We start from the raw sequence: 11,866 nt of genomic DNA, 5'->3' as shown, positions 1-11,866 counted from the left end.
GGCGGAGCGGGCCGCGCACCGCAACGTGCTATTGCTGGACGCCGGGGACCAGTACCAGGGCACGGTGTGGTTCTCCCGCTTCAAGGGCCGGGAGGTGGTCCACTTCATGAACCTCCTGCGCTATGATGCCATGGTAAAGCGGACGGGGAGGGGGAGGTGGCGAGAGGCGCGGTGGCAGGCTTGGTGTGCTGGGTCTGTTCTTCTCTTTCCTCCTCTATTACCGTTTTTTGCATTGTCGCCTCCTTGAGTGCGTAGTGTTACATCAGAGAAGGCTGTAGATCACGTTAAAATCGCGGTCAAAGGTGAGTGGGAGGTAAGCAAGGAGAAGTGATGCACTTGGTGAAGGACACCTGGCTGAATGAAGTCCTGAGCTGGCAGCCCCGCAGGCAGCCAGAAATCAGGTGCTGATGCCAAGGCTACACAGAGAAAAAGACAGGAATGCTGTGAAAGAGCTCCCCTTGGGAGAGACAGGGGCTTGGAGTGGGCAGGGGCTGGATGGGCTCTGTTGGAGAGGCATCAGCAGAGGCATGGAAGTGAGCCCAGCAAAAGCCAGGCAGGGAGCCTGGCTTGTGATGGAGGGGTTAACCCTGGCCAAGGCTCACAGCCTGCTATGCTGGCTTTGGTCCTTCGGGAAGGGCCAGATGCAAGTGTTGGCAGTGCTGTTTCAAAGGGTGAGGATTTTTAGTTTTCATCAGTCCCAGCCTGGTCATGTCCAGTCCCACCAGAGCTGGGGTCACAACATGATGTAAGGGGCTGTGTGCAAGTGGCTCAGGGACTATAACAGCGCACTTGTGAGGCTGCTCTCTGAGACGGTGCCAGTCCTGCAACTTTACGCTGTCTCTTTCGGTCATCCAAGTGCTGAGAGGAAGGTAGAAGAATTTGAGACTGAGATAGAGGGATGTCAGTCCATGCCCTTAAATCCTTTGTCTCAGGGCAATCGCCTATCAAAATGTAAAGAATTATCATGGCTTATTTTGCTTTCATACAACCCCAGGAAGGAGGAGAGAGATTAACATTAACGTTTGAGAGTTACTGCTGTTGGAGAGTGACAGTGTATTTATTTCATCCCAATTGACAGCTTGAGGGGAAAATGTTCTGTACATGTCACATCGTCTGTCTTCATCTTTTTTGCTTTTTTCTGGAAAGGACTGCACTTTTCTTTCCCCAGTAAAAATGGCTTCACCCGTTTCTTCCCTCTGGCTCAGAACAGCTACAGAAGGAAGGGGATGCCCCAGTGCATTCTCCTAGGCTAAACACACTTCATACCAGACAGACAGGTCTGTGAAGGATGCTGCGCCCTGTTCACATGGCCTAACAAATGGTTTCCTAATCATAAAACTAACATTAACAGGATTTTCCCTCTGGGTGGTGATGGGGAGGAGCGTGCACATTAGGACAACTTGTCCTCAGAGAGCTGGGAGCACTTTGGGGTTCTGCAGTGCAGAATTAGCTTGAGGTGTTTTTTCCTACCTTTCTTCCCAAAGTTTGCTTATGGCTGTCATTTCTCAGGCTTGCATTTGCTGGTTTGATGGGTTCATGGACAGGCTGGGAGCTTATAGAGTTCCTGATTGTATCACAAGAAGAAATTATTTCAGGCAGAATCAGCAGTGTTGAATTAGTGTTCAGTTTTAGGAAACACGTTATGTAGGAAGCATCTGCAAACTGGTTAGGAGATCCCATGAGCTTTTTCATCTGAATAAGATTTTAAAAAATTCCACACCATGCTGGGTATCCAGAGGCTTGTACTGGATGCAAAAACCTGGATGCAAAAACCTTAGAGGAAGTAGTCAACCACTTGCTCTCTATAGAGGTGCTGCATGTTCTAATTTGAATATTGCCAGCAGATAGAAGGGGACAAACTGACAAGCTACAGAGACATCAGCACCTTTCTGTGCTACCAAAGAGCCTGAGGACAGAGTTGCTGAGTGTTGAGCAGCACTGCAGCGTCCTTTTAGATTCTTCTGCCTGTGGACCTAGGGGACCATGCAGTGGGGATGGTGTCCAGGGGGTCACAGGGAGTGAGGTAAGAGCCATACTGCAGAAGGGTGAGCTAGTGTTTCTTTAAGCAAAATTTGGGAAGTCACATCCCTCACAGAAGGGGTGGGGATTACTGAAATGGTTAGAAGTAAAACACAGGAGTAGGATTACAAAGAAGATGGAGGAGGGAACATGAGTCATAGAAGCTGTTACAGTATGGGGGCAGGAGCCATAGGAGGATTTAGGGCAGCCTGGCAGCATTAGAGGCTTGTTCCATGAATGGGACAAATTTCCTTTTTCACGTTTGCCCTTTTCTCATCTATGCCCGTTATCACCTCAAGCCTTTTTTCTCCTGTTTAGCTAGGTATTGCCTTCCAAATTTTCTTGGCACTAGCCTTGCTTTTTGGGGTAATTAACACCAAAATCCAAATTAAGTACTGCAAAGGCAGTAATTGGAGGGGTGATAGAAGTCTTCTAGCTTTACTTTTAAGTTGCATCCTTCTGTTAATCTGTATCCTGATTCTGAAATATTTTTAGCCTGGTTTCTTGTGAAAAGGAGGATTATATGATCACATGCTGTGTGCCTAAATATTTCTGTTCATGCCTTCTTGTGATTTACACTTATGTTGGCCAATGGATTCAGATTTGGCGAAGGGATATTGCACAGATACAGGGTCCTGAAAGCTCTGGGCATAAGGGTAGTAAGGTAGAGTACAAGAACCCATCCTCCTCCCCGGAGGAGGAGGTGCCTCAAAAAAACCCTGTATTATTAGCCACCAGTGACTTCTCATGAACAAGAGACTTTATAACCACCCACACCATGGGAAAAGTTTTGATCAAAGCTTGTATCCTAATGGACATGAAATAATTCAAATGCAAGTTATAAAGCCAAGAGAAACAAGGTTTCATAAATGGTTGGTTGGTTTTTTGGGGGGTTGTTTGTTTGTTTGTTTTTTCACAACAAGCTAATAGCAGCTACATCCAATTCAAATTCTTATTTAATTTGCAACCTTTTTTTTTTGGGGGGGTTTTTGGGGGAGGTTAATTGCAGATTTAGGAGAAACAGAAGGTGTATGCATCAGCCAGAAGGAAATAGCTTGTTACCATTCTGTGATGCTCTACCAGTCCGTGGATGTCTTTTTCAGAACATCCATCAGCATCAAAATGAGTTTCTTTAGAGTTTCTTTATTCTTTTTTATAAAATTATATTTTACAGCAAATTATATTGCAGTTAGAATACAGTTAGAAGTGGAATATAGCGGGAATGGATTTTATCTTCCTAAGTCAATATTTTCTTAAAGATAGTTCTTGGTTCTTTTGGAAAAGTGCTGCAGCAGCATGCAAGCAGTTTGGCGCCTTCTCTCGGTTGTGATTAGCGTTCTCACTAGCATCAGCGGGAGCAGTTGGCTGCCAGTGCAAGTTACTGCTGATTTCCTGATTTTTCCACGGGGCCATTGACTTCCTGCCTGTAGAGATCAGAGGAGTCAGGAGTCTTTGTCTTCCCCAGAGGAAAGACATTGAAAATTCGTTGATCGAAATACTGAGCTTCCATGCCTGTAGTGGCTTCAGGGTCCTGCTTGGCTTGGCATGTGATCAGGGTTAATATAATCTGTTTGGCCAATAAAAGTTGGAACAAACACATAAGGGTTGTTTATCTAAGTAGAGCAGAGAGGTATATAAGTCTTTTTAGATGATGAATGTGACTTTCCACACTTAATCTTCAGGATTTCATGTTCTGCTTCAGTTGTCACCTGGGAACTTGTCCCAAGTTACCATGTACCAAGTTACTCTAGTGCCCTGTTTCCGTAGATACGTCTTTTCCCTTACTACTACCTATACATGCTATAAAGTTCTTGCATATATTGTGCTTCTGCAAAGTTGCCTCTGTGGGGACTTTGCTGGCTATTGCCAAACTTGCAGGCACAGGCATGTGGCAACTTAGGCTGGGCATGAAAAACGGGTGGGTAGGAGAAAGTTCTGTGGTCCTTTAAGGTAAGTCCATTGTCCTCTGCTTGAGCAACCTAGAACAACTAAACATTCTCATCTTGTTGGTATTACCCTGCTAATAAATAAACTGGACTGCTCATTTTGTGTGATCCTCTTAGCACTTCACAGTGTTATGCACACACCTGCCTGTGTGTGCACACACCTACTATGGGTTGTCTATGGAGATTCTCCTTAGTTGATAAATGTTAGAGCTTCCACTAGGTAATGATATTGATGATGGCTAGAAAATTATGTTTTCATGTTACATGTTAGAGCACACGGGAACTCTTACTAAATATGAATTAAAGATGTTAAAAAACTGTAGTCCAAGCACAAACTCTTAAAATGCATGTTTTATTTAAAGAAAACAAATATTGTCATTGGCTTTTAACATTTTCTGTGGTATTTTTTTAAACAATGCATTTTTTGTACACAAAATAAATATTTTCCTTTGTGGCTATTGTTAATTCTCTTTCTTGCAGTTACTGGATGAAAAACCAGTGGGTTTAATTTGGTATATGATTACAAACACTTATTTAGATAGGTTTTAGATTTTGATTTTCACATCTGTATTGATATAAGAGAGTCTGAAAAGCAAGAACCTAAACCTACAATAAAGTAACACTGCTGTGTTTGTGAGAAACAGGAATGTGCTGGTTTAGACCAGAGAGGGTTCTCTTCCTTAGAACATACCGTGCCTATCGTGTGTGAGAGTATTTAGACTGAATATTGGAGGTAGGGTCTTACATTTTCTTCTTGCTTTTCACAGGCTTTGGGGAACCACGAGTTTGATGAAGGTGTGAGCGGATTATTGGATCCTCTTCTTAAAAATGCAAATTTTACAATCCTGAGTGCAAACATTAAGGGGAAAACACTGTTAGGGAATGAAATGATGAAATATGTTCATCCTTTTAAAATAGTACATTTTGACTCAGAATCAGTAGGAATTGTTGGCTACACTACAAATGAAACTTCTTTTCTTTCACAGCCAGGTATGTTCTCTTTAGTATATAAGTTTATATACTTTGGTACTATTTTATTACTTGCCCACTTACTTGATTACAAATATGAATGTTTTCAGCTGAAAAGTGAGAAGTTGTTGCTTTATCAGTATATACTTGTTTTATTCAACTTTGTAACTCCCTGATTTTTAAACTAGAGAAGACTTGTTAACATTAAAAGCCATTTTCTTACAGATCTGAATTATTTAGCATCACTGAATTATCTAAGAATATGAGAAGGTCAGTGAGCTTGCAGGAGAGCTGGGGGGGCCTTTGGGGTTTTTATTGTTGTTTGGGTTTTTAAATTTATATTCTTTTATTTTTTTGTTGTTTATCTATTTAAACAAATGTTAAAATATGAATACAGTTTGTCTCTAGAGTGAAATGTGTTCAAACCAAGACATTTCTCTGTGTGTTGAAATTTTGCTCTTGGATGCCTCCATGCTCAAGTCCTTGTAAAAGCAAGGAGAGCTCAGTATGTGTTTTTGAAGCAGAAGTTGCCCAAGATGTTTTTAGCCTCTCAAATATTTCCAGAAATTAGACAACAGAAGGAACACCCATTCAGCTTTTACCACAATTGCTTCATTCACGAGTAAAATTAGAATAGATGAGGAAAAAGACTTCTCAATTTCTGACTATTTTTTCCAACATTTAAGGGGTTTTGGTTTACTGAGGTTTGGTTTTTTTTAGTAGAATAAAATGAGAAACACATTTAAATCAGCTGTAGGAGATCTGAGTCACTGCCTGCTCAAAGCTCAGCCCCTCTCTGACAAAATCAGGCTTTTCTTCCCTGGTTTCTGCAGTAGGTATGCCCTAAGCACCGGTTTAAAACATTTTCCATGTTGAAAAAGGACTTAATATAATTACTTTTCTTTCCATTGCTTAGTAATAAAGAAGTAATGCATAGCTTTCTTAAGAAAAGGAATGTTCAATACTTTGAGGAAGTATTAGAATATAAAACTGTTCCTTCTGTCCTTTTTAATTCTTATGCTGTATGTTTAAACTATCAGGAAGTGGACCTCTGAGGTCCGAATAGACTTCTGTATCTCACTCTTATTTTATGGTGATGTGTTTTTGGAGTCCTTTCTTTTTTTTTCCAACAGTGAAAAATAAAATTGATCTGTGTTTTGTGTAGGCAGTAGAATTTCACCTGTGCTTGAGGGCATGAGGGTAGATGTCATCTGACATCATGCTAAGTTTGAAAAATGGACAGAGACCAATATTGTCCTTCATTAAGGATTAATAAAACAGATCTCAGCTCTTCTTCCAAACAATTGTGTCGGTGCAGTGAGGTCATCAAATTAACTTTCTTGCAAATAGATCTACCAGAGGAAAATGCAGATAGTGTTGGAATAATTCTCCTTAAGCATTTAAATGCATTTGCAGTAACATCTAGACATTGTATTGAATGCCTCAGTACGCTGAGATGTTATAACAGAGACCAGAACTAGAAAAAACTGTTACAAAGGGAAGACTTGTCAGCTCCGTAGATGCAGCTGAAGCAGCTAAGTATGTCCCACAGTGTAATTGAGCAACAAGCAGGGCAAATTCTAACAGCAACATTTATAGTGAACATAGTTTTTATAATTTTCTGCTTTGCCTTCTCAGTGTGTGGAGGAACATTTGGAAGCTTTGAAAATGTGAATTCAGGATATGTTAATATATCTCAGTGACTATATATCACCCGTGACCTAGCAGTCCTTCAGACTGATAAAATCATGGCAGAGATGGGTTGGTGGCAAAATAATTAATTCCTTAATTCAATTAATAAGATGCTTTGTGAATTTTAAGTTCAGCACCTTGCTTATCTCTACACGCTTCTAGATGATTCAGGTTCCTCAGACGCTGCAGCAATTGCTTTGGCACACTAGGGCATTCTCAAGGGAAGTAGGAAGCTTGAAAATGCTGAAACATTAATTCCTACATGACTACCTTCCGTTAATATCTTCTGTGAGTGTGATTTCTTCTGTTGTTAAATCTCAATAACTTCCACACAATTATGAAATTACATCTTGTACTTTTCATAGTCTGCTTAAAACAGTTACCAGTGTACTTGAACAGAGCATAAAGTCCTTAAATCTCAGTGTTTCCGTTGTGAAGGAACAATTAATCTCTGCCGAACGTACTGTTAATGTTACTGCTTGGAAACCGTAGGGATGGGGAACTCTTAGCACAATTTATAGGTTACAGCCAATTGGCAGTTTTTCTAAAGTTCGCCTCCATTTTGCTGTATACAGCTATCTCAGCTGAATGCCCAGCCAATTTTAACACGTTCCGCAAGAGTTGTTCATAACTTGGTACGGAGACAGAGTTATCTATGTGTTTGCTTTGCACTGATAATCCCAAGGCTATCTTGCTAGTATTTGATGGTGCCAGTTTACTTGCTTTAGTTCTGCCATGATGTTGTAAACCCCACAAAATAGTTAATGTCTTTATCTGTCCTAAGAGATGCTATGTACACATTCGGTGCTATGCAATAATATACCTCATTTTGTCCACTGTCTTTTCATATGAGGTGGAAACCCAAAGCTGATTACTCTGTAACCCTACAGGCAGAAAGGTATTTACTAAACTATCAACTTGGCAGAGTTTTCTAAAATGGAATTTTAAATTCCATTTATTCCACTTTATTTTGGCTGTCTTACATAACATTTTGAATGTGCAGCCAGTTTTTTTTCCTTGTTCATTTATACCACAGTTCGAATGTTTTACCTGAAACTCTACCCCATCTAAAAAGAGAAGAGGATTTCACATCAGCTTAATGTCCTGAAAAAGAAGTGAAATACTGACATGAGCAATAATTCTTAAATAAGCACTTTATTTCAAATCAGATTGTTTTGAAAAATGCATAGTTGAGTCCTAAGCATTATATTGCTTTTTTGCCTGGTTTCTTAGAGCAATGAGCACTGTGCAATTGCTCTTGCAGTCCCCTGCTGTATAACTTTTGAACCTGCTGGCCCATTTCAACTCAATTACATCGAGTGCTGAGACAACCAGGATACTAAGCTGCGTTAAATGCTATGCCTAGGTCGCAGAAAGGGGGTGCGAGAGGCCCCTGCAGCCCCCAAGCAGAAACCCCTTTCTGAGGGCCAGATGGGCAGCAGGCAGTGGCTGGGTGGGTGGGTTGACAGTACAGCTGCCTGCCCCAGTGCCGGTGGCTGCCTGTGCCCTGCCCTAACAGTCCCAGGACAGAGAGATGGGCTTATTGACATGAGACAGGCCTTGTTTTCCCCCTCATTATGAAAGCAGATTTATTTGTTTTAATATGGGTTGAAGATTAATAATAATATGTCTTCAGTGAACGGTGTGTAGGCTGCAGTGGCGTAGAGGAGTAACAGAGCTGGTGCTGGTGGCGAGAGTGTAGCTATCATGGGCCACCTGGTTGCATGTCATGGGAGAAGGTAGCCTACAGACAACTGCATGCCAGCACAGCTAGTCAGTGTCTCGCTCTTCGTTTAGAGAGCTCAGCTGTCTTTAGAGAACTGGTCCCCACTCTGTGGTGCACGTGGCTGTTGTAACTGGTCCGTGGGTGGCGAGATGAGCACGTGAATGGCCTACACTCACGGAGCGTTTCTCAGGAGTCCTTTTATCCCAGTAGCCCTGCATCAGGCCCAGCTTCTCTCAAGCATGAGGCTATACAAAGAGGGGCTTCCTTCAGCCTGGAAAAGGAAGGCTAAGGGGGAACTAAGTGCAGTCGTCCACTGTCTTAAGGGGGTTTATGGGGAAGGCAGAAAGAGACTCTTCCCAGAGGGGCACAGAGAAAGGACAAGAAACAATGGGCTCAAGTAGCACCACAGGAAGTTATGGTGGGACGTAAGGAAAAAATTTGTTACGGTAAGAGCGATTAAGCCATGAAACAGGTTAGCCAGAGAGGTTGTGGAATTTCAGCTTGCTCAGACAGGACCCTGAACATCCTCATCTGGCTTTGAGTTCCTGCTTTGAGTGGCTTTTGGACTAGATGGCCCCTGGAGGTCCTTTCCAACCTCAATTAACTTATGACTCTTTGATTCTAAGAAGAGGTCCACAAGAAGAAAATGTGGGGATGCGCTGCACAATTCACTCTGCAATGTGCAGTACAGAGATTCCCTCTGGCAGTAACAGAACTATTCAGTGGGTGTGGTGGTGAACCAATTTATGTAACCCTCTTTTATCTCTTCCATTGTAGCAGCTTCCTCTTCATTTCCTGAGACATTTTGCACTGGATTGTGAATTCGTTTCACTCCTCCCTTTGTTATGAAATAATGTAAATCTTTTGACTTTAAAAGCATATTTCAAAATGGTTTGATAAAAAAACTCTGCAGGAAGGAGAGGAATTAGGTAGAGGGGGAGCTGGTAGACATGCTACTTGGTTGTCTTTACCGGAATGTTTAGGATTACAGTTTGTTGCCTCTGTTATTAAATTCTATTCTTAAAACTTTGTCAAATAAATTAGCCTCTTACATAGGAAGTCTTTTTGCGCAGCCCAAAACACTGTACCCAGGATAAAAGTGCATGCTTGTTTAGTGCTCTTGTAACTGTTTGTCACGTTAGAGTAATTTCAGCAGGCACAGAAACCTTGCAGAAAGATTGTGAGTTTCTCAACATTGTGGTCTGGGAAACGTTTGTCCTCTCCAGACTTCCCGTTCTTTATGTTCTCATTTCAGGATGGTAGCTCAGTTGTGTGCTGTGCTGTATTGGTATCACTGAGAGTGGCTCACAGTAGGTGAGATAGATAACTTGTATAAAAAGGCAGTTCAGAGTTTAGTGCAGGACTTTGAAGAAGCTGCTGTTTAAGGCCTCGGAGGGGCGGGGGGAGAAAGAGATGAGTGTGGAGTACAAAGAGAGAGATATAACTTGGGAGAGGACAGAAGATCTCAAAGAAATATAAATTGGGAAGAAATAAAGCTTTATAGTACAATACAAGTGTTCGTACTCAAACACTTACTGACATATCTAGTTTATTTTCTCTAGCTAAATAATAAAAGCCATTCCATTTTTGATCCTACAGTTGATGTCACTGTAATTCCTTTATGGAGTCACAACTTGTTTGGTATAGGCAAATATATACAGCTCAGTGCAGGAATGTTGTATTAGGCTAAGCACACAGGTGCTCCTGAGAGACTGGAGAACATCAGATCAGAACAGGAGCTTGAACCAACTGGGGGCATTTGAAAGCCACTGACATTCAAAGTTCCATTAATTATACACAATATTATCTGATATCGACTTTTTTTTTTTTTTTTTAAACTAGTAATTGAGGTACTTTGTAAATACATTAATGTTTGGGTTTTGTTTTTTTTTTAAGGCGATGATATAATCTTTGAAGATGAAATTGAAGCATTGCAACTACAAGTGAATAAACTTACTGCTATGGGAGTGAACAAAATAATTGCACTAGGACATTCTGGTTTTACTGTGGACAAAAATATTGCCCAAAAAGTGAAAGGAGTGGATGTTGTAATTGGAGGACATACAAACACATTTCTCTATACAGGTATGTTACTTCTGACTAAAATGTTGCTTATAAAGCAAAGCTGACACTGTTTCTCTTTAAACTTGGAGAACTTTCACAAATATTGTTTACTGCTGGCTGCACAGGGCCATATTCATAGCTGGTACCTATCCATAACTTCCATGGAAGAAAGTAATTTAAAACAGTCTGTGAGGAAGAAGTTGCTCACAGAAGCTCACTCTTGCTATGAGCAAGAAATGGCTCCCCACCTGGAGTACTGTGTCCAGTTCTGGGCCCCCCCAGCACAAGAAGGATGTTGAGCTGTTGGACCAGGTCCAGAGGAGGGCCACAGAGATGGTCAGAGGGCTGGAGCACCTCCCCAGTGAGGACAGGCTGAGAGAGTTGGGGTTGTTCAGCCTGGAGAAGAGAAAGCTCTGGGGGGACCTTACAGCGGCCTTCCAGTACCTGAAGGGGGCCGACAGGAGAGATGGGGAGGAGCTTTTTACAAGGGCGTGTAGTGATGAGGGGTAGTGGATTTAAACTGTAAGAGGGCAGATTTAGACTAGATATAAGGAAGAAATTTTTTCCCTGTGAGGGTGGTGAGGCAGTGGCCCAGGTTGCCCAGAGAAACTGTGGATGCCCCATCCCTGGAGGTGTTCAAGGCCAGGCTGGATGAGGCTTTGAGCAACCTGGGCTAGTGGAGGGTGTCCCTGCCCATGGCAGGGGGGTTAGAACTCGATGATCTTTAAGGTCCTTTCCAACCCAAACCATTCTATGATTCTATAATTCTATGAAATGCCCAAACTCATGGAAAGGTTCCTTAATGCTGTGGATGTTCAAGGTGCCATTAAAATAAAGCCTGTTCATCTCCCTTTTCCTGTTTCTGCTGTCTTTTTCAGTCCCTCTTTTAATATCAGACTTTATTCTTCTTTCCCCTAGAGGCAGACATCAAGCATTGTTGATCTGATTTCTTCCACACTGATACTACTTTATGTGAAACCTGCCATAAGCAGCATCTCCAGTGCTGTTGCTTTCCCTGTGCCAGTGTGTAAGGACACAAGTAAAAGAAAGGCTGGGGTTTTTTTTAATCATCAAAGGTAGCTCATTAAATTTAGCAGAAACTTCTTAACTGGTTGAGAGTATAACAGAAACTCCCTATAATTTTCAGCAAAATTTCCATTGTGCCCCAGTCACAGGTGTAGTACCACGTACCCTAGGAACTTAACCACTTAAAGCTTTTCCACTACCCGTTTCATCCTCTCGTCTTCCTGCTTATCTCCTCTCACTTTCTCATGCCTTTTTTGTCTCATCTGGGCTCTCACCCTTTACTATCCCATTTGTTAAAGAGAAACAATTGTATGTTACAGTTATACGTTAAACAGTTCAGAATATCTCTTGAAGTTGGCCTCAGGAATAATTTATGACACAAAGCATTTACACACCTGCAAGTCAGAGGCCGCAAACACTTACT

The 11,866-nt window shown here is 41.8% G+C and overlaps 1 protein-coding gene across 1 annotated transcript in view; it reads left to right on the top strand.

Annotated features, from left to right (window-relative positions):
• Positions 1-4: 4 nt before the first annotated feature.
• The window catches only part of NT5E (5'-nucleotidase, ecto (CD73)), a gene marked incomplete at its 5' end in the record, with an annotated part of 23,922 nt that continues 12,060 nt past the window's right edge, over positions 5-11,866 (top strand). Inside the window, 3 exons of the mRNA XM_010086065.1 lie at positions 5-133; positions 4,733-4,955; positions 10,249-10,437. Coding sequence (XP_010084367.1) covers positions 5-133; positions 4,733-4,955; positions 10,249-10,437 — 541 coding nt within the window. The remainder of the gene's footprint in view (positions 134-4,732; positions 4,956-10,248; positions 10,438-11,866) is intronic.

The sequence above is a fragment of the Pterocles gutturalis genome, unplaced genomic scaffold (assembly GCF_000699245.1).
Source record: "Pterocles gutturalis isolate BGI_N339 unplaced genomic scaffold, ASM69924v1 scaffold43665, whole genome shotgun sequence".
In the NCBI taxonomy this organism is placed as follows: domain Eukaryota; kingdom Metazoa; phylum Chordata; class Aves; order Pterocliformes; family Pteroclidae; genus Pterocles; species Pterocles gutturalis.
The sequence above is the reverse complement of the archived record's forward strand: the minus strand, read 5'-3'. Positions and strand labels throughout refer to the sequence as shown.